The sequence below is a fragment of the Eutrigla gurnardus genome, assembly GCF_963514095.1.
Source record: "Eutrigla gurnardus genome assembly, chromosome: 11".
NCBI lineage: Eukaryota > Metazoa > Chordata > Actinopteri > Perciformes > Triglidae > Eutrigla > Eutrigla gurnardus.
In genome coordinates, this window is record NC_139925.1 from 7,051,725 (window position 1) to 7,075,398 (window position 23,674).

General features: G+C 42.9%; 1 protein-coding gene across 1 annotated transcript in view; it reads right to left on the reverse strand.

Moving 5' to 3' along the window:
* Window positions 1–1,596: 1,596 nt before the first annotated feature.
* itga9 (integrin, alpha 9) overlaps window positions 1,597–23,674 on the reverse strand; it is a 44,048-nt gene continuing 21,970 nt past the window's right edge. Inside the window, exons 16-28 of the mRNA XM_084021893.1 lie at window positions 16,751–16,903; window positions 15,735–15,811; window positions 14,828–14,975; window positions 10,994–11,080; window positions 10,800–10,879; window positions 10,556–10,639; window positions 10,007–10,115; window positions 9,803–9,910; window positions 8,507–8,632; window positions 8,236–8,355; window positions 8,052–8,147; window positions 5,228–5,347; window positions 1,597–3,941 (exon numbers count right to left, since the gene is read on the reverse strand). Of these exons, the coding sequence (XP_083878019.1) occupies window positions 3,843–3,941; window positions 5,228–5,347; window positions 8,052–8,147; window positions 8,236–8,355; window positions 8,507–8,632; window positions 9,803–9,910; window positions 10,007–10,115; window positions 10,556–10,639; window positions 10,800–10,879; window positions 10,994–11,080; window positions 14,828–14,975; window positions 15,735–15,811; window positions 16,751–16,903 (1,407 nt within the window). The 3' untranslated portion in view covers window positions 1,597–3,842. The remainder of the gene's footprint in view (window positions 3,942–5,227; window positions 5,348–8,051; window positions 8,148–8,235; window positions 8,356–8,506; window positions 8,633–9,802; window positions 9,911–10,006; window positions 10,116–10,555; window positions 10,640–10,799; window positions 10,880–10,993; window positions 11,081–14,827; window positions 14,976–15,734; window positions 15,812–16,750; window positions 16,904–23,674) is intronic.

Sequence of the window (23,674 nt, forward strand, 5' to 3'; positions counted from 1 at the left end):
AAAAGGGTCAGAACAAGCTCAATGTTTGATTAAATTTCAAAGCGATCCAAGGGGGGCTGGATACGTATAAAACCAGGTTATGACTCCTTTAAGTGTTGGGGTTGTGTGCTGTTTTCCCTCCTCGCCAGAGGGAGGCACTGTTGCTTATTGTGTGTTTTTGTTCTCTCTCTGGGTTCAGGTGCTGGCTGTTGATTGGTTGAGAGCTGATGATGACCCTTATAAAAGGATGATCTTTTTTTTGGAGAGGTGTTAATCTAAAAGTTAGTGTTAGGAGTTCTTACTTTAAAAAAAACTTTTTTTCCACATACTATACCATGACTTTTTAATGTATTTTTCTGACGTGATACACTGATTTTTTTTTATTTTTTTTTTTAAACGTTTTTCGTATTGTTACTATTTTTTTGGCAAACTATTACTTTTTCATTACTTTTTTTTCGACAAAGTATACACTGACTTTTTTAATTACTTTTTTCAACTGCTATACTATGACCTTTTTTTTATAAAGACATTATATGGTTTGTCATAAAAAGTGATGAAAAATGTCATAGTATAGGACACCATGAAGGAATAATATAGTATGCCATAAAATATCTCTAAAAGTCATAGGATAAGAATGTGTAAAAGCCAAAGCTATAGTAGTTCAACAGTTCAATAGTTCAACAAGAAGTCATTGTATGCCCAAACAAGTAATAAAAAAAGCATGTCTTAAAGCAAGTATAAAAAAGCCATATAAAGTCAAAGTATAGCATGTCAAAAAAAGTCATAGTATGTTCAAAACATAGTAGTTGTGCAAAAATATCATACTATACTTTGACTTTTTTTCTACATGCTTTAGTGTGATTTTTTCATGACTTTTCGACATGCTATACTTTGACTTTTTTCATGACTATTTTCTACATTCTGACTTCTTGAATTACTTTTTTCTATCATCTGATGAACTAGTAAAAGACAACATGAAACCTCTGAGAAGTGTCTAGAGGAATAGCTCAGTGAGATACACGACAGGATAGCAAATACAAGCTTGTAAGTTCAGTTCCTCAGCAGATGAGTGTTACTTCCTTTCCTATATTGAAAAAAATATATGCAAAGGAATAGGTGGAGTGTGTAATTAAGACTGAATCTTTTGGTTTCCTTCCTACTCTCCCTTTTGAAAATGTGTTATATTATTGCTTTTTTATGATTTTAACTGTAATACTAAGATTTTTTAAATTTACTTTTTCAAGCTATCCTAGGACTTTATTTCAAGATACTATACTATGACTTTTTTTTACATACTATACTATGACTATTTTTTTATGATTGTTTTGACGTGATATATTGTGACTTTTTTTCGCCATGCTATACCCTGACTTTTTTTACATACTATTCAATTACTTTTTTTACCTAAGTGTTTGAAATGTTCCTAATGCATGTCATGTTTTAACAAATATTAATGAGTATAAAGTGTTTTCACAGAAGCTTGAATATGTAGTTCATGTAAGTAGTTTGTGTCTGTAGAGCAAAGCAGCCAGCAGAGAGCACCACACACCTTCAAAACAACAACAACTAACAACCACAGTGGACAATAAAAGCATCCAGAGCCATGGAATTTCACACTTATTTTTTTCTTTAACAGATAAATATACAGCTCCAACATGACATTAAACATCAAACATACAGCAAACTATAATGGAAATGCTATTCAGTGACAGTAGTATACTCAGAACAACCCCAAATAACGGTGTGATTAACGGTATCAACAAACATACAAACAAAATATAACCATCACAGTTCAAATTTTACCAAAAAAATGTCAAGTGTCGATTTCTCTGTATACAGCTATAGCATCGGATGAACAGATGTGGAGGAGGACATGAATGGTTACAGTAAATGCTGTCATGCCAGTGGAATTAAATGGTAAAACAAAGTGTACTGGATCAATAAAAGGTTCATACAGCACAAAATACAGAGCCAAGCAATCATAGTGAGCCATAAAGTGTCTTAGCACTGAAGTGTGAAACAAAAAAAATATATAGTTTTTGTTCTTTTGCATTGCACGTTTAAATCTGACTGCAAAATACCTGTTTTAATATAATTATCATAAACTCATCATTGATAAATTCTTCAAAACTGACATCAAAACATCATTTTTGGAGCATAATTTACTTTTTTTCTCTTAATTTCATTTCGCTATGACGCACTACAAATGTATAACGTAGTTAATATCTCTTTATAGGGAAATTTAACATAAAATTAAATTCATTGTGATCTGCAAACTTTCATTCACGATCACAGCCAGCATCAAACAGGCTCTTCAGAACATGTGGGGTAAAGCATTCGGCTACTGAGGAGATGTGAACTTTAATAATGGCAGAGAGAGCTGACATTCCACCATGTTGACTTAAAATTAGCTTTTCCCATGAGCCCCAAAAGAGCCCGTTTATGTGTAGTGATTGAGTGCTGCACATTCCCACCTATTTTTAGGGCATTACTCATGGCGTGGGCCCCCGTAAATGACTGTAGGTGGACTCCCATTGACTTTCATCTGGACCAGTAATGCATCTCATGTTTCACGCTTAAACCCAACGCCTAATAACATAATAGTAAAATTACGTCTCGAAAGGTTTTGGAAATAAATCACGATCGGGTCTCATGTCATGACGAATCATATCTTACAGTATAAGATTCACTAAAACGTCAGCAGCATACCTGAGCAACACTTCCTTGCAAAAGCAGCTTTCAGATATTTCATTCTTCTCCTGCACGTTGCACGTTTTAATGCATGTGTTCATGCAGAGCATTGCAGGGAGATTTCAAACTTAAACCAGACAAAATCCCTTTGTTGCATTCACTCCTATCAGACCATGACGAATGGAATATTTATGGAAAAGCCTTGAAGCTTAAAGCGTGAATGGTATAAGTCACAACCCCTTCAGCCGTGGATAATAAAGGAAATCAGGCAAATAAAGTGTTAATAGAGAACTCCACTGTGCGGTTGATTACCACATCCTGAACTAGATCATAATGACCTCAGGGAGTGCTTTTACTGGGCCCTCAGCACCTCTGAGAGAACACTAGTGGATGACATGACGACAGTGTTTTAATCATTGTGTGTGTGTGTGTGTGTGTGTGTGGGTCTGAAACACAGTATAAGTTCTGGCTGATTATCTGTGGGAGGGATGGGCGGTCAGATGTGTAAAACAGATATTCATAAGCCGGAAATAGTACAGAGAAGATACAATCTTTCACTCCCGGGAAGAACTGAATATACAAAACGACTCCAATCATATACTATACAGGACAAATCTTTGGCATACAAAGTAAAGCTATGGAGCCAAGAGCATTCATTCTTATCAAACATCAGTGCGTTAAGGAAAACATACCGTAGATGCAGTATGTTTATAATGGCATTCAACACCCCCACGTCTCTTCTCGAAGCCCAGTTTTATACAATATGGCTTAAAGTGTATGTATAAAAATAAATTTGCTATGTAAAACAGCCCTGAGGGTTTCGTTGTCCACCAGTATTCATGCTGTCGCCACATCCCCGTACAGACGTGGGTCTCCATCAGCAGCTCCGCTCTCTCTGGCTGGGAGTTACCTCTCCTTTGAGATCTGGCTGGATTCCACAGCGAGTGTCCACACTGTCACCTCAGAAGCCTGTTTCCTGGACCCCAACCCACAAAAAAAAGTATATATCGAGTCTCCAAAAAATATGGAGAATATTCTCCTCTTCCACATATGGAAGACTGAAGGGCCTGGTTGCCACTGGGGGCGGCTGGGCTGCGAGACCACGTGCTATTGGATCCTTTGCGACCCAATCCCTAATCTCATTGGCTCCTGTGGGATCCCCACTACAAGTCTCAGTGGTTCTTTTCCATCCAGTCCCAGCTTTCATCACTGTCCTTCCTGTTCTTCTCGGCCTCGATGATCTCTCTGTAGCGCCGACGGAAGAATCCCATCTGTCAAAGAACGAGAGGGACAAAAATGATGTCAAGAAAAGGTGTATCCGTGGTCCGATCTGAGTTTTAATATTTGAGTTCAAATCACGTTTGGTCATATCACTGCTGATCACTTTCCAAAGCATATCATAACATTTTAAGGTAGATTTTCCTCTCTTGAAGTACTTACTGCTTGGCCAAGAAATATAAGTAACAAACAAGTAATGAAACATTGCAGTACATAAAGATATACCTTTAATAAGTGAGTCGGAAATAGTATTAGTCGATTTTCACTGCTCAGTGCACATCTTGGCTCTATTATCACTAAATTTGAAGGGATTATTTGCTTTCAGCTGCATTGTTACAATAATAATAATAAATAATAATAATAATAATACAAACTCAAACCTTGTGTTCACCATAATGTGTTATAATGTCTCAGAGTTGAGATTCATCCAGCAGTTAAACAAAGGGAAAACAATGGATGTTTTTGGAGGTAGAAACTTGATTTCAAACATGACAGAATGGTATGCTTTGAAGAGAAAATAAAGTGCTGCAGAGTACACACATGTTTGAAGTTAATAGAATAAGCCACGCAAAACCACCAGCATGGATGGATGCAAATCAAGCATTTCCCCTGTAAAACAACGTGTTGTTTCTTTTGGAAATTAACATTGTAATGAAAGTTAACTGTCAAGTGTAATATATATATGAACGGGGAAGGAGCAGTAGATTCTTGGAGTGTATCTAAACAAAGCACGATGCCTCTCTCGCTACGACTCCATTCATTTATCTGCGTTTGACTACTAAAGTTTATTGATACAGACCGGCGCTCTCCTCAGGCATTTCCTGAAAAGAGCAATACAGGACATGTGCTTCTCTTGTAAGTGGGGTTTATTTTGGCAAGGTCCGAGGACCTGGGGATGGAGTGGGGAGGAGGGGGGGGGGGGGGGACATTCCAAGGTTTCGTTGTGGTATTCCCGGTGGCAAATGAAGCAGCGAGAAAGAAAAGACCTTTTTGTGCTAACAGGGCCTCTGGACATCAATGAATTGTCGTTTCCCTTTAGAGATTTGTCTTTCATGTGAGTGGCATGGTGTGAATTATTGTCCCGTCTGTGAGTTGTCCTTTTCATGGCTGTTAAAGGCCCAAAGCGAGCTCTCACCCTCCCCACCCCTCACCTCCAGCTGTCCCTGTACAACCGGATACGCACGACTTTCTGACAACTGCTTTCTTAATTACCTCAGATATCGCCGCTCAAACAAAGCAGTTTTGTGCGTTTGAGTAGCTGAAAAACTGTGTTGTTTACCTTCCAGAGTAGCACAGCTAACAGCAAAAAGATGAGGATTCCCACCAGCAGACTGATGGCGATGATCCAGCCCACTACGTAACCCCTCGGCTCCTGACTGTGGAGAGCCTCGAACACCAGCTGAAACACAACAATTCAGTCAGTCAGTGAGTCACACTCAAATGCAACACACACACACACACACACACACACGCACGTAATCATTCAGTCATGTGCTGCTAATGATGCAATGCAGTGCAACAAAAACAACCAAGACATCTCATCTCAGTCGCTTTAGCTGTGTTAACTCTTGATTCGACTCAAGAGAGGCTACGTGTAAACCTAAAATGCAGCATGAAACCGGACACTAATGGAGTTTATTTCATACAGAACACATTCAATCAATCGGTCTTACAAAACGGCCAAAATCCATGTAGATTCATAATCAGTTTGTACTGGACGATATCGTGCTTCAAGCAATAAGACACCATTTGTATTTGTTTTATTGAATTCTAGGGAAAGTCCTTACTTGACCTTACACCAGGGGCAGGACATGGAGGACCTTTACCCCACTTGCAACAAACAGTTGGAAAAAATATTCTCCTCCACATAGTAAGGGATTTTTAATTTATTAACAGACATTCATGGTATCCAGAGGATGAATCCTACCTACTTTGGTGATCCCCTCGCTTTTCATCTCAGTCTAAATGTGTGAATTTGCACATTTGGTTTGGTAAATGTTGGCATACATCCATGCAGATGGTGAACAAGGTAGACATGATAACCTCTAACCTCCAAAAGTATGCTATCACTGTCATTGTGTGCATGTTAGCATGCTGATATTAGCTTTAGCACATCCTAAAAAAGTCCAGTCTTGAGGTGTTCATCACTGGCTCTGAATAAAATGTTGCCTTTTATGTTTTTATCACTCATAGAGCAAGTAAGTAAGCTTCACCCACGCCGTTTCATAATGCTCTACATGTGCAATGGCAAGTATTCATCTTATTAGGTCAACGCAATTCAAAATAATATATCATCCACTCCCTTTTCTCAACCTCGGAGCATCGGACCGCTAAACATCGTTGAAGTCAAGAAGAATGAGGCTGATTCTGAGTTATCTCGGGTGGCTTGGCAAAAAAATAGCCCAGTTGCACAATTAATAAATAAATAAGAGTTATTAATGCTGTTTCCCATGACACGAGTGAACACTGACCTTTGTGGATAATCTGTCACTGACGGGAAGTTCAGTAACTTAACTAAAAGTGGAGGGGAATCATGTTTTAAATAACTTTCTAGCTCCAGTACTTTGATTCTTATTTTAGATTTCATTACTTGTGTGACAGATATTTCTGCTTTGATAAAGTTATCTATTCAGCACATCTGGTAATTTCCAACATAATTACATAGATCACTTAAATTAAATTAATTTGCACTGAATGGACAGTGGTTTGACTTGTATTATATTGTATTATATTGTATTATATTGTATTATATTGCATTGCTCTGCACCACAACAAAGTTAATGTCCTCATTTAGTCCTTAAATGGAAAACAATGCATTCACTGGGATCATGAAATAGATTACTTTATTTTCTAATGACCTTAAACACAGGCATATTATGTGTAATCTCCCAAATGTAACATAATCTCGCCTTATTAGCGGTGGGACAAATTTCAGAAATGACGGAGGAATCCCGTGCTCCAGTGTGCCGTGCTGCACGCTCCTTTGAACTGAAATGTGGCATGAGACGCCAACTGCAAGCCAAGACACCAAACCCAGTGGACAAGTGGTGATTAATCTCTTTGTTGAATAGTTTCCCACATTAACACCTCCCCCTCCCCCCCCAGCTCTGGAATCCGACGGTTGTTATGCATACCGAGGCGCTCGCATGTACAGAAAAGATGAAAGCCGGTTGTCGCACTGGCTTTTTCCCAGTTTCCCAGTGTCTTTGAATGTGAACCGTCATTTTGTAACTCGTGTATTCACACAAGAATCCCATAATAGATCTTTATGTCAGTTTGTTTACACGTCACGGGAGATTAAACGGCGAGTTTGTCGTTCTGCTGACAACCAATCGGCTCGCTACGAGCGATACAACCGGGGGCCACAACTCATACTTTCCAGTGTGTACTCTCAGCCAGCAGGGATCCTGAGGGACCCGGTAACCGTGTTTACTGAAACCTGGGGGGTAACAGTCGCTGGAATGAGCCCGCTCACTGAGTGCTGAAAGAGCAGCGTGGCATGGACGTATTCATAGCAGGGCTAATTTTTCCGAGCATGTCTGAAGCTCAGGGTCAGCGGGGCGGCGGCCTCGGTCAGCCGGCTAATCACTCCAGAGATCCCACTGCGAGCGTGCTGGGTGCTCAATATAATCATCACATGGGATCTGGTGGGCCATTCAATCACTCAGCAAAACAACAGTGGGGGAGGGGGGGGGGGGGGGGGGGGGGTGTCCTTGAGGCTGAGGACCCCGAAAAGAATCCGATAGAAGTGCCACCATACTGTATACCCACAATCCCCAGCTGTTCTCTGGGCTCACATCAGCAGCTCAAGGGTTGTCTAACCACAGAGCAGGGCATCTAAAGATAAATATAAATATATATATATATATATATATAAAGACACCACAGGCTTAAAACCAAAACAATGAGCTGAGAGAGGCTAAAGTGTGCTGATAAATTGGTGGGTTTGACCAGTTTTAAGTATTTGTTACTCTCAATTAGCTCGATATCACCAAATTGTGATATTCCATGTTATTTAATGTGCTGTATACTTAAAAGTATTGCAGTTAAGTATATAATGTGGATAAGGTAGATGGTGAATTAACAGGTAATAATGTACTTACAGAAATGTCCTCCGGCAGGCCCTTCGGCACCTCCACTGCCCTGTCATTGACTTGCACGCTGCCCCTCGTCACAAACTGGATCACAGAGGAACTATCCTGCAGGGCGAGAGAGGGTGGATTACTGTTACGATACAAACACAAGAGCCCGGATCGAAATGTAACACATTTTTAACATGTATTTTACCCTCTTGAGGATTTCAGTGTTGAGTAGGAGTTTAATATCTATGCTCAAAGCTTCTTCTTTTAATTGCGGGCCCAGGCTGCAGGAGATCGCCATACAAGCTCTGCCCGGTCGGTCACAGTCCTATAAAGAAATGGAGAAGAAACAGAGAGTGAGAGAGAGTGTGATAAACAGATGCATTGACTTCTAAAGCGAAAACCTGGAAACCTCACAGCGGGGTGACTGTCAGTGAGCTCTGAAAGGTCAAAGTGCAACGTGAGGGCGGCATATTTACCAAGACTTTGCGTCCCGATTTGGAGAAGAATGCGAATATGGAGTGGAAGATGCTCTCTCTGTCCTGCGGGACGGTGCACGGCGTCGGGTTCCTGTGAGGGGTGCAGTTCCCTCGGCCGTCCGACACCTGAAACGGGACCGCGGTGCAGAAACGCTGTGTTGATATGTGACGATACGTGACCGCATTGTGGAGGAAAGCCAGATTTTTGCAGGAAAAATGAAGAGACAAGCACTTCTGTCATCTAAACTAACCCAATCCCACTATTGTTATGAGTCTCCCGGGCTCACAGGAAGTTCTCCCCAGTAAGAAGCCGATGCCCCTCCCGGACACATTTCCCATATGGAGTGATTTAAAGGTGTCTGGTTTACTGCGAGGCCCCCAGGGAACACTTCCCTTTCCCCCTCTCCTCAGTCCGACCTGAAGCTCTGGAGGTGGAAATCCTCCCCGTGCCTTCCCCCATTGTCCGCTCTATCGCCACCCAGCATGCCTGCGCTTTTATTGCGGCGCTTTCTCATGTCCTGTCTTTCTGCCGCCACTGCTGGTGTGAAGATTCATACGCTGCACTAACTTTAACCATCACGGGAACAGAACATTTCACATTAAATAATGAAGATTGAGGAGAGTTTGAGCTCGAAAAGCTAGTCCGTACGGAGCAACAGTCGGGAACTTGTATATCATGTGTGAACGAGTGGAGCTATATCTGGCTGTACAAATAATAAAATATGTGTGCAACGGTCCGGTGTGCCACGAGACTAGACGCTGTGTTAACGGCGTTAATGGTGAGCGCTTCCAGGCCGAGGATGGGACTGGGCAGTAGCCAGCCCTGCAGGTGTCCCATTCCCGTTTCGTGCAAGCTGTCTGATCCCCTGAAAGTGATTCCAGATGGGCTCAAGGAGGGTGGGATACAGTCGTCCCGGCCCGGCCATTCACAGTAAATACAATTAACAGCTTGAACTCCCCCCACTGATCTACCTTTATGAAAGGAGCAACGCAAGGGTTAAGAAAACAACCAAACCCAGCGGGAGTATTGTATTTCTTTGTCTAAATGCAAAATGTTGTGAAACTAAATGGTTGGCTAGCTTCGGTAGCAACGTCAACACTTAGACTTTCGGTGGTGCCTCACACTAAACCAATCAGTTTTGTGTTCATAAGGGTCCTCTGAGGTGGATACTGCACCATGAGGAGGCGTACGCCGGATAAATGAGCTGAAAGATACGGCTGACTGCGGGTGAATAAGCTGATAAATACTGATTAGAGCTGGATAAATAATGTAGATAGGCTGCTGTTGGCATCCACCTGAGTTTCAATGATGTGGAACATGTCGGCTCCGTTGCCAGCCAGCCGGTTGGGTATCCTGATGTCCACGGTGGAGCCGGGCAGCCTGCTGGGACCCTTGTTTATGGCCTGGAACCACAAGACAAAAGGAAAAAATTGAATATGCAGAGAAGCAATAAAAAAAGAAATACTGTAAATCCTACAGGGCTCCTCTGCTAGCAGTACCTGGAAAGTGACATTGAGAGGCTGGAAGTTACACTCCATGTCTTCCAGCTGGACGAAGCGCGACGCATCGATGTAGTTTCCGTACACGAAAGAGCTCGGCGTCACCACGCTGCAGACAGAAGACGATTAACGTTCACTGTGTTTAAACGCAAACAGAAATCATCTTTAAAACAGCCTCATAAAAGTCTCGTGCCTGAGTCGTGTTATTAGCCGGACAGCCGTTTTATTCAGCGGCCGAGCTATAAGTCAGACGTGTCCGGCTTTGCTCTGAAGCCTCCGTTCCCATTAAGACAGAACACACAGCCGCTTTATCAGATGTCAGACTTCTGGTGGATTTTAGGCTGTTTTACATCTCTTTCCCTTCCCTGTGAAGCAGAGCTACGATAAAGCCTTCAGAGATAAGGCTTTTCAAGTTGACATGCTCCATCCCGACCAAAGCACTCCCCTGAACTCCCAACAGCCAACAGATGGGGAAACCAGTTCAAGCTGGTTTCGGCTTTAACGCCCGTGTAAAAGCAGCTACACGGCTATGGTTCATCTTGTTCTTACCCAGTAATGGTTGTGTCGGTCTCATGAACCAGAGGGATGGACAGATCCAAACTGTTGTCGGAGAGTTTGTGCTCGGGGTTGGCGCTGCAACACACAAGGAACAATAAAGTTATTCAATCATACAGGATTCAATTCTACAAAGAAACATCCAAGATAAACATATACCTACGAGGCATACACTTGGGCACATTTATGGCGATAAATCATCATTGATTCACTCCAATGTGAGACTCTTAATATTTACCTTTTAGCTTGAACAAAGAACTGCAATGTGTCGTTTTCCCCGGAGAGCTGACTCGTGTCAAAAATCACTGCAAAGTGATACTGGAGACAAAAAGACAGAATAAACATAATCAATGCATTGTACAACATCTCTAAAACAAAAAATTAAGCATAGTATGATGCATGCATATGTCTGACATGTGCAGTTTGAGCTACCTTAGTCTGAGCCCTCATGAAGGGAAATCCCACGCTGCATTTGAGGAAGTCCAAATCAACAAGTCCACAGGAAATGCCCTTCTCTTCCTGCAAAATGACAGACAGACAGAGACAGAGAGTGAGCGGAGGAGATAAAGACAGACAGACTGGAGACGGAGTCGCTGATACACTCAGGGAGATGCGAGAGGAAGACCAAAGTAGACAAGACGCAGACTTGTGGCGGCGAACAATCGCTTTTGATAAGCTGCCGGGCAAAAAGCATCAGCGGAGGCTTTAGGTGGAAAAGTGAGTGCAAATATAATCGATAAGGGAATTTACTTCATATGAACCGCAAAAAGCAGCAATTATTGTTATAAACTGGCTTCTATATGGAAAAGAACAGGTTCTCACATCGTATTGTAGTTCTACAGTAGTTTAAATAAAGATAGAGCTTTATTGATCCTGTATCAAGATGATCAGATCACAACAAAAGAATAAGAAGGTGAGTAAAAATGTAAACATGTATAAGACATAGAGTAATAAATATAAATATTAAAGTAAACAGTGAATAAAGCAAGAAGAACTAAAATGAGACATGAGAAGAGTAAAAATATAAAGTGTATAAAATGTACTGTACGTTTGAAGCAGTGATGGCACACGCACACACACACACACACACACACACACACATCTAAGCGGGTGGGTAATTGGACAACCTCCAGGCTGTGTGTTTGGAAGCTTGTCCAAACAACATGGAGCTTCACCGGCTGCGCTGTGTAAACACTCGGGCCTTGACCCGACGAGGAGTAAGAATTCTTTTAGCGAGAGTTCACTTAGAGGCTGTCGGCTGAGCTCGTGTGCTGGGAATATGAAAGAGGGCAGAGATACTTCAACTTAAAACATATATATGTTTTTTTTTAAAGAGACAGACTGAGGCTTCTGGCACATTCAGCAGGGGAGCTTAAGGTAAAACGTCTGCATGCGTAGGCTGCTGTCCAGTCGGGGATGTGTTTATAGCAGCTTTCCAAAGGTGATAAAGAAAAGAGGTGTGAAGGTTGTCTCCGCTGACATATTTAAAGGTAGACGTCCATCCTCGGCATCGTTCACACGACCATTCCCCTTATTCAGCAGATTCCCAGTGTAACTCTGGGGTGTGGCCGTTCCCTCCATCTTCATTAAGTCAGCTTAAATAAGCAGCGCGTGGAGGCTATGGGGAGTCCAGAGGAGGGGGGGCAACTGGCAATGATGGAATTTCCTCTATTTCCTGTATTCCTTCGTGCTGCTGTGCAAACACCGCCTGTCCCATGGGGCTGGGCAGGATTGGGGAAGTCAGCCTGTTTACCCATCATCCACCTGGCAGCCCTTGAGAGAGAGCAGAGCACGAGGACATATGGCCCGTTGTGGGCCTCCACGGGGGGAAGAGTGACAAAGTGTGTTTGTTCAGCACTTTCTCTCTCTTGTCTTTCTCCGGCGGGAAGAAATAAACGCTGGGATCTTCACAAACGGCCGGGCCCGCTAACGTTCGCCAGGATTGTTTACGCTGGTTTAGTGTCAGCCCAAGCCTCGACCGGAGCAGCATGTCAGCATGGAGGACAACAAACAGGAGGCCTCTTCATGTCTCATCTACTTGTATTTGTACATTTGGCTCCACTTCGGTCCACCTTCTCCAAACCGGTGTCATTGCCTACTTTACACTTTCCACATAAGTACGAAGATTAAGATCCACCTTTGACTTTCATGGCATGTGCAAAGCTGCGCCTCGCAGCCAAGGAAAGTCAGCGATTCGTGTATTTCTTCGGTTTGAAGGTACATTGACATTCGCAACTTCACGCATTTCTCCGTTTGCATTCCCAATTTCTGGGCTTTTTACCATCATGTTGGTTTGTTCCAACTCTTAAATCACCAGAAATCAGTGGTGGAAGAAGTATTCACTTCCTTTACTTAAGTAAAAGTAGCAAAGCCAAACCATAATAACACTCGCCTACAAGTAAAAACCCTACATTCACTTGGGAAAAGTAAGAAGTACTATCAGCAAAATGTACTTAAAAGTATTAAAAGTTTATTCTGCAGAAGGGCCCCTTTAAGAGTGGTCTATATATATACCATGAATATGTGATTTTGCATTTGTTATATTGTGACATACTTTATATTATTACTGGGCAAACATCTATCAATATAATGGTGCTTTATTATTATTATGTATTAGTGTTTATACATTGCTTTTTGCTTCAATCTAATAAATCAGAATACATCCTCATTTTAGAAGCACGTATGTTTTGTGTGTAAAATCTGTATCTGCAAAAACTATGACTTTCAGGTTAATATATTAAAGCAAAAGAATAAAACATTTGCCACAATAAAAAAAAATAGAAATAACGGACACGTCAGAGATAAAAAAGAAAAGAAGAAAACACAGAAGCTGGTGTCTCTGAATCGCACAGGAGTGAAGGCATCGCTCCTGAAACCGAATCACCTCCAGAGCCTTCTGTCAGCTTGTGTTGCAAGAACAACAGACAGATAACTCCCCCCCACTCTTAAATACGAGGGGAGAGTGCAAGTTCACGCCTCGCTCGCTGGAGAGCAAAAAAAAAAGCCTCAGGGGAGGATTGGAAGCTGACCTCAACTTTGCAAAAAGGGGTCACATCATCACCTCGGACTTCTCCGGTACTAATTAGAAATATCTCACGGAGCGCGCGGCAGTAAATCTGCTCGGTGGCCTCTTTGTCATCTCTTCATACTGTTCACTTCCTGCTCCCTTTGTGCGAGCAGGGCCAGCGTGACTTATCGGGTTCCTGCACAGAACCAGCCTCTGTGGCTGCAGGTAACACGATACCAAATGAGTTCATTAGATTAGATGAAACTCAAACTCGGCCGCTGTTTTTCTAATATTTACGCGCAGCATGTATTCTATTTAAATCAGATTTCAGCTTTGTCGGGGGTTTTGAAATCATGTCACAGGTCGTGTGCTTTAAAGACATGAACTTATCCATCACAGGGCTGCGAAACCCAGCTGGAGGATAAACACGAGGTCCATTATGAGGGGGAAAAGTCTCCGTGATGGATGCCGTCCCCCTCCAAACATCTGCCGAGTGACGTGGCGTCTCTTTCGGTCCTGCTGGCCTCTTCGCAGCAAGTGAGCGAGCAGACGTGAGCAGAGGCAGAGGTGGCCGCTGGGAAATCCATCCACGTACGCTGCGGCGTCGGAGGAAAATCTCTCAGGTTTAATGTGGGATGGCAGTGGGTAGATATTCCTTTAACAGAGACGGACGGCTGAAATTGTTTTCCGTTAGAGGTCAAAGAGGTCAGTCATAATGCTCGCTTTGCACACCTGCATGTACTCCATTAAATACGGCCCCTATTTTTGACGTGAATAACACATTTGGAACGGGATATAAGTCAAGCATGTGGGAATATGAGGAATATGTGGTTGACATGGTGCGTCTGCCTCGAACGCCCCAGAGAAGCATGACAGGTCACCCGGAGGAGCTGTGAGATAGGACAGCTGCTGCTGCCGGGCCTCTCCTCCTCTTCATCCTTTCATCTGCCTACACAACCTCAGCAAAGCTTTAAGTTAATCTTTCCTCCCGCAGGTCTGCCTTCCTGTCCGCTTTCACTGTTTAGACTGCACGACTGACATGCAATCAGTCTTTTTCAAATAAACCAGTCTTTTAGAAAAACCTACGTCTCAGCAGGAACGAACCGACGGTACTCAGCTGACAGCGTAGCGTGTAAAACTTGGCCCGTCGCTCCCTCCACTCCACTCTTTTTTCAGGCCAAACAACCACACACATTTCGGCAACAAACATGCACACTCGAGTAAATAAACAAGATACTTCACGGGGAGGACGCACGGACCTTCTGCCAGAAGTTGATGTAGAAAACCTCTCTGGAGAAGTTGAAGTAGATGTTGGTGTCGTAGGCGTCGTCCCCGGCGTTGGAGATGGTCAGGTTCAAAGAGACGTTCCTCACTCCCCCGAGGGCCAAGTGGGGTTTGCTATGCAACCTGATGGGAACATGAATGCATGTCAGAGAATAAGTTATTATGACAACTGTGTGTCACAGGAGGAAGGGGATTTATACAAGCAACGAGTCTAACTCGTGACGGAAACGGCTGAGTAAACACGGAAGTGGCGTCGACGCAGTGCTAGCATTAGCAGCAGAGCATAGAAGCTATCAGGCAAGTGTTCTTTTAAATAATCTCCTGGTGTACTTACATACTTTCAAATACCTTGTTTTGTGAGTACAGACCCTATGTGTACTACTGCAGAAGTTTGGTAACATTCCATGCATTATTAGTGGGGTAATTTACGAGATATACACACACTGTACCATTAGCACTAGTACTAAGCCATTCGGCTGTTAGCCCTATCTTGACCAATGTTGACCATCGCTAAAAATGCTTCTGACGGGGTATTTGGCTGGATTTCATGGTGGAAATTACCCAGGGTGCATTTCACTCCGTACCATCACTTTAAAATGTAGATACCAAAGAAGAGTGGCTTTACAATGATTCTCAGAGATGACTACTGCTCGCCATGACACATACATGCTGTCACTAAATGTACAGACAGCAAGAGACACACAATAAAAAAGAAAGGGAACTCCCTAAGTATGGAAAAACATGGATATCCTCCAAGCAGTGCGTCATGGTTCCACTACCCACACCCACATGGCCTATGACGTCAGCTTGTTTCCTCAGTTCCTGAAGAAAATCAGACGGGAACGAATCTAAACTGTTGAGGAAGTTGAAGGTCTTTTTTACCCAGAGAGCAACAGTTTCCCATGAAGCCTCAGGTCTGCGGCGCAGTCGTCCGACAGGCAGTTCTTCTCGAACCAAGTCTGAGGAGGAAAGAACACACTTCATACATGACCTCATGCACACCGGCTCCACATTCAGACTAGGGGGCAGTGTTGTGTTGTTGTTAGGGCGATACAGTAGATTGGTTTTCTTTTATCATCCAGGAAGGTCTTTACTCTTTCTGGTCTCTCTTTTGATAAGTCAGAGGATGCTCTTTGGTTTTAAGGCTAAATAACGAAAGGAAACTTCAGTCAAGCGGGGAAACTCCGATGTAACGTAGATGAGCTTCAGATAAACGGATTCTGTAGGTGCTGAAAGACGCAAATCCCTCCGATTTCCAAGAAGTGCAGACAGTGGGGAAACATGTGGGGCAGGTTAGAGGTGGTTGCAAAGAAAATAAATGAATCAGTCTTTTTGGATTCCGCTCAAGAAAAGCTAACACAGACAATAATAAGCCGGTAACCCACACCGAATCATTATAACCTCAATTTGAGCTATTTCCTTCATTCCTTCTGTGGCCAAAGTGAAGACACAAATTTCTCCGTTGTAATCAAAGTGTGATCACCCTCGTATACACATCTGTTGCAGCACGCCTGAGGCGAAGCAGTGCTCTATCAAAAAGCAGGATGCTGCAGAATCTGAATAATTTATTAATATAAATCAGAAATGAGCTTGAAAGAGGAAAAAGCAACAAATTGTCTTTGATGCTTGTTTTCTTTTTGCTCATAACAATAAATTATGCACTTATTTTGGGGCATAATTTATGTTTTTTTTCCCATTGATAACAACTTTAATCATGCAGTATATATTTAAGTCCAAACACAAGAAAATAAATGTCCAGTGGTCAGAGTAAACATCTTCTTTCTGGTCATTTATTCTCACGACACAGAATCAGACACCGAGAAGCCCTGAAACCTTTGACACCAGAACTTTATACGTTCAAACAATCCCAAACAACACAACATTTCCTCCATGTTTACCTCATTCCTCGCTGCGATCTTGTTGCCTTTCCTCCATCGTAGCACCGGCGTGAGTCCGGGAAGGTCTCGCTCCGGTTGCCCCGTCGGCTCGTGCTTCCCGAGGCTGTAAGCCGCCTCGAACGCGATGGCCGTGAACACGTCCTTCACGTCTTTCTGCAGGGAGCAACAAAACAACAAGGCTATTGCAAAAGAATGTCTTCCCACAAAGACACAAAACTGAGACCTCAAAGAAATAATCGTCGTGTGACAGCCTGGGTGATTATAGTAATCGGACATCTTTTTCCAATTGACGCCTGGCGTGAAGGCTGATTACGCTGCAGATTATGGGAAGATCACACAGTCTGGACTCAATGTTATCACTGTAATCACAGTGCCAAAGATCCACAGGGTTGAATGCAGATGCAAGTATACCGATAGACCACAAAATCATCTGAAATGGTTTAAATGGACGGCTGAAACACTCTCTCTTTAATTGCCATTTCTTTGTTGTCATTTGGCTGAAAGTAATAAAAGCGGGGCCACTAGGTTCTCAGCAAAGGAAACACGAGGATCTTTTTTTTTTTTTAACCTGCTGGCTCTGGCTCTGAGATATCGTTGCGTTTTCTGGCGACTCCGTCTGAGACCACAAACGAAGTGTTTGATTTGGCATCGGGTTTGGAAACAATTCAGACAGAATGAAAACAGAAAGCTAAATGTGATCAAATCCCATATCTTCATTAGATGACAGCGCTGAAAAGACGTACATGGAGGGGAAAAACAGCTTCTTCTTCATCCCTTCTGTCCATCACAGTTAAACTCGGCCCTTTGATGGCAGATTGGTTGGAGTCTGGATTCAGTCTCGGGGTTTAAAAGCCACAAGCAAAACACATACAAGCTCCATAGGCAACCTGTGTCGCTGTGCCCAACTGACGGAGCCAAACCCACGATGTAAAAACAAAGGGCTTCCCTGTGTTTCCCCGGTGGTCACCTGGGTCACTCGTTCTTATGCACTCTTCTCCCTTCTGTCCATTATCACAGCATTTTTTCCAGCGTCCACCCACCCATCCTCTTTCCTCAGGCAGGCGGTCAGAGCCGGTCTGGGCTTTTGAACACGTCGCCACCGGTGGAGAACCCACCCAAACTCAACAGCGGCGAGAGTTATCGCAGGAAAGAGCAAGCGTGAGTGCAGGACATGAATAGACAAAAAAAACAACAACAAAAAAAACAGAAGATTTGGGAAATGGTGCAGCACACAGATAAAGACTTAGAAAAACCTGCTTTTAGATATTTTCTGTCGTTATCTGGATGGCTCCAATGCGGATAGTTGAAAATGTATTTTTATTATCAATGATATAATCATCTTCTTCAACTTGTTTGTCCAACCAGTACTCAAATATTCAGTTTACTATCACATAAGGCGATTAAAACCAGTAATAGTTGCAGAATAATATTCCGTTCATCAGCCAATCAATGAATCCACTCATTGCTTCAGCTCCAACTGAAAATGACAACATCAGAACTGTAGAATTCGTCAATAGAAAGACAGAGTAGCACCGATGCAAGAGGTCGACCTCACATCCATCACTGGACTGCAGTCCATGCCTCATTAGACTCATAGAGACAGTGTTGTTCTTGTAGCATGTCGGCTCAGCTGGAAGGTAACAAGACACGATGTTGTAGTCTGGACAAGTAGCGGGACACTGGACCAGGTCCTCGGCCTCAATGGCCATTAAAGCAGAATGCTTCAAATGGGCCCTGTCCGCTGGCCTCCGGGTGAACTGACCCCCTGGGAGCCGACTGGCCCCAAACTCCCACTGCTTATCTCAGATTTTCACAAGCCACGGGAGAACTGGGGGGGGAGGAGATGTAATGACTTGAAATGAAATGTGGTGATTTGGAACAAATCTCATGCTTAAAAAGGGTCTTTTATGTGCAAATAAATAGGCGTAATCTTTCCATTACACCAGTGTGCTGTGGAGGGATTTCCGATCTTTTTTTGACAAACAGATCATCTATTATTGTGCTCATACAGGATCACTTTCTTTATGAAACACCGCTAACTAACTGGAGAGCTCCCAAGACTCACAGCAAGGTCATATTAGTAGTGCCAGAGGGAGGGGGAGCGTTCGGAAACACTTGGCCTACAGCTTTTATTATCCCTTGATCAATGCTGCCAATTGCCCCACCCAAGTCACCCTCCCCCCCTGGCCCACTCACCTCCTGGTCCTCCTTTTAATTCTGATATTTACGGAACAGAGGAGCTCCTGAGCTGAGAAGGACAGCGGCTAGTGTTTCCTATTAGCTGTAAGTTTATGGAAAGAGATGCAACAACTGTTCCTTACATTCTCTATAAAAGCTGCCACTGTTTTAATCCTCATTCAAATATAGAGGCTGCAGGGCGGGTCCCCGGACCTCAGATCAGATCAGATCCTGGGATTCATGTTATTTAAAGACCATCACAATGAACGTGGACATATGAAATAACAGGGCGTTGAAAGAAGAAATAAAACATTCTGCAAATGAACAATAAAAGACTTGATGTAATACAAGGGTTCTGCTGTTACAGCCTCCCTATGACCTGTAGCGTACAGTGGCTAAAGTTAGCAGCAAACTATAGACATTACTGAGTCTGTTTCAGCTTGATGACTCTTTTCTACTTGTCCTCATTTAACCAACATGTGCAGTTATCAGGTAATTACCACCTGTGGCTGCAGTCTCACCTTCGCAGCAGATATGTGTAGTGATTTTACTCGTTAAAGACGCCATTAGAGCATTTTCAACTTTTTGTATTTTTTCAGATCTCTAAATGTCCACCAACATAAGTGGTTCCAGAGTTTCAATTAGGTTGGTTGTTCTCATAAATGGCTATTTCCGGCGCTCGTTGCAACAATTTCCCTATCGGAGCCTCGTAGGTGGGATTAATAAAGAAATGAGAGGAGATGGACGCAGCTTTAGGGGACTATTTCTTTGATAACTCTTCCACGTTGACTGTAAATGACGTCAGCGAGATGGATGGATGACGCCTTTATAGATTATCAGGTAGTTAATCTGCTTTTATACTACAACAGGATGTTGCAAATCTCACACAATGGCTTCAAAGACAGTAAAAAACTATTTTCACAGCATAGCTATTTTAGTTTTTTACTGTATCCTTTGAGAGAAGAATACTGTAATAAAAAAAAAGGTACATTTCCATCACGACCACTTAAAAATAGCCTGAACCCTCTCATCATCCCACAGACAAAATGACATATTAATGGTTCCAGTCATACTTGCAGAGATGCCAGCGAACTCAGCAGGAAGCGACTGTTTTCCAGCACTTCACACCACATTTGGGAAACTGTAAATTGTGGACTATCGGGCCAAAATTCTGCATGTTACAGCAGTCTGCAATCTTTTATGACACACTTGAAACATGTCTTCCGCCATGCATATTCCAAATGAACGCAGGATGGAGGAAAATTATTGCCAGCGTGCGTGTTTTGAAAGAAAACAGCTGGGATTCAAACCTTCACCTGCAACACCCTCTCTCCGTGGAGCGAGGTTCCTGCCTATATACCAAATCTGTGTGTGTGTTCACACTCAGGACCCATTTATTTGGTACAGCAACACCCACCTTACCATCTACTCTTCCCCCCTCATTTCCTTTCTCCGCTGCCTGCCTGACATCCATGCTTGTTTTTAGGAGCAAAAAGCTCCGCTACCGTATGAATTAATCTGACTTAGCTGGACATATTTTATAGATTTCACCCTGAACACTAGTCGAGCTGTACTCCCAGCTATACTCCACGCTCCGCTCTGATTCTCACATGTTTATCTGATCAACGAGATGGCGACGCTCCAAGCTGGCCCCTTGCATGCTCGCTGAGCAGCTCCGCCACGGTGGGTGCGGGGAAGGATGACGTCAGGCTGCAAAAGGCTCTGATCTCCGGTTTTGAAAAAAAAAAAATGCCTCATGCTTGGCTGAGACGCACAAGAGCCCCCCCCCCCCCCCCTCTCAGCCAAACCGTTGCCTAGCTTAAGCCCAGTCATGGGAAGTCTTTATTAACTCGTGAGTGAAATACACACCGCCGCACTCCTTTTTAGGACAATATGTTTGGGAGACGTGCAGGTTGAGTTTTCACTCAAGAGGGTGAGACGCCAGGGATTCTTGGGTTTAAATGGAACAAGGCTTTTTAGTTGAGTGATGAATGGATCCAGCCTGTCAATGGATGGGGGGTTATGTGTTTGTTCGGAGACGCGAGGGGACGACTTGAAATATAATGTATTTACGGGAGCGTCTGCAGCATATGGCAGACGTGCACTCAGGCAGCTTATCTCAGCTTGTCCTTAAAAAAAAAAAAGTAGAGAACGAGACAATTACTGAAGTTTTTAGCGTGTTATCTCTCTGCCAGATTGACGACAGGTCAAACTAACGCAGCTGCTCAGCTCAGAATACGTTAGCAGATGTTGAGACGCCTAGAATGACAAACGGTCCGGTTGTTTTAGCTTTTAGAAAGCTTTTTGGAGCTGTCGTATATGAACGGCTTCATTCTGTCTGAACGATCGTCCTGCTGCTGAATCTTTCTGGTCAGGCGGCAGGTGTGTGTCTGCTTTGACACCAAAAAACGTGTTAAAATCACAAAACTGCAATCTCTACTAGAAGAGATCACACATCTGTTCAGAAATCCCATGACTCATATGCATATTTAACAGAATTATTTGGGGTTTGATTCACTCATATCACCTTTTACATCCTGATGAAGTGCAGCTCCTCAGTTGGCTGCCGTTGCCAGTGATGTTTTCCCCCCAAATATATGAATTATTTCCTTCAAGGACATTGTCAAGGATCTCTCAGTGTGAATGAGTACAGCTGCCTGTAAACCTGGTGATTTTTTTTTAACGGTTATGTGCTTTTCCTGTTGTTTTCCTGCACCCTCATTGGCTTATCATTGCAGTGTTTTTCTGTCTCTTGGAATTTTTATGAAGTAGTTAATCTTGTATTTCGTTTTGGCATTTTTCTGACCCTATTTAAGTATTAATGAAATATTTTTGGACATTTCGGGGGCAGCAGAACAAGCTGTAAACCGCAAACAGACACATTATCACCTAATCAAGGTTATATTGTGGTAGCAAATAGTTGCTTATGCACACATCCAGCAGACGGGGCGAGACATAAGTATTTATTTACAGTTGTGTTTCTGGCCATCTGGTGAATGCAAATCCACTATTCACTCTCCGACTCTCTATGTTGGTCTCCTGAGGGAAATATCTGGTTGTTTACCTGCTAAATGCTCCTGTCTGCTGCTTGCTGGTGGGCATCTGGCGGAAAGTTGGTTTATCAGCTTTTTCACTGAAAACAGCTTCCTGCTGCTAAAAACGACACCGTTGAGACCAGTGAGAGTGAACCAAAAACAGTAAAGTAGTAAAGGTGTCAGCAAACAGTTGCTTATTTACGATTGAGAAGTTAGCATTCATTTAAAGTACATGTTTCTGATGATGTAAAGCCAATATCGTCGCTCTTTTCGCTCCGATTTTGGTCCTGAGGGAAATATCTGGCTCTTTAGCTAAAAAATGCTCCGATTTCAGCTTCAATATAGTGGGTTATTCAAGTCTTTTAGATGATAACAGCTGCCTACTGTGGCTGCAAATAATGCTATGAGAGTCGTGAGAGTGAACAACAACACCAAAGTTGCTGTAAACCTGAATAATAATCTGACTGATGCTACCAAACGCTACCAAAGCTGCAGAGTAGGGTGATGAGTCTCTGTGGGTTCATCACTTTCACGTTACACGCCTCATCCATTGTTGAAATATGGATTAATGCAACATGTCTGAGACGATGACGGGAATCGGTGAAACCTAACCATGTTCTTAATTACCTGTCTGCTCGAAGAAAGTTACAAGTCAACAAAAAATGCACCCGGGTTTTAATACCTCCATCCTGTCCAAAACCAAATTATTCTGAGTCATCTGAAAAAGCGAGACCACCAGTCATACCGAAGGTATGAAGCATGCTTTTGAAAACTGTTGCTCATCCAACGTGAGCCATGCTTACTCCAACCACAGGGAAATAATTCAAACCATCTGATATTAGGGGGCAGTGATGTTCAAATCTCTGTGCAGCTAAAAAAAACACACAGACTCCACGACCTGTAGCGTATCAAACCACGCTTTGCTAATGAACAGTACAGTGTAGTACAAAAGCATGGTATGTATGACTGGAGCTACTCCAGGGACAGTGGTGCCTTTTGAGCTAATTTAGATAGAAATGAACACAATTGTGTTGTACATTCCTGCTAATTAGGAGTCCATTCAGTAAACAGTGGAGTGGATTAACCTTTTTCCCAAAGAAAACTTTGACTGCTCTTTGTGTATTACTACATCCTACACCGTCACCAGTGGTCAGCTGTACATTTTTCAAAAACACAACACTGGATCCAGAGTAAAAATGTTGGCCTGCTCTTCCAGTGAAAAACAATAAATCAACCAAATCCTAACCTTTAGCGAGACTGAGAAGCTGCTAGACACGGCGGTGCGTTGTAACGTCTCCCATGAGCAAACGCGTATTTCCTCCCGGCTACAAAGGAGGAGCGCCATCAGTTAACTGAGAGGAAACGTGTACCATCTGTACTGTCATGCATGAGGCCGCATCATCAATAAACAGCAAAAAAATACCATGTTGCTCTTAATGCGGCACAAGCAGGATCTCCCATTTGCATACAAGCTATTTGAAACCCAGGTCTTTCTAACACACACACACACAGATCACCTTTCCCCCTAAAAAACAGAAACAGAAACAGCTCTTTGCTTCATACTTTGCGTAAAATGACTCCCTTCAACAAAGATCCCACGGGGTCCAGATAAGAAGATATACATCTCCTGCGCCTCGGAGAGTCCGAGTGTATAGAATTTATTGCTTTTTAAAACAACGTGCACGTAAACACAAATTACAGGAAACTTTTA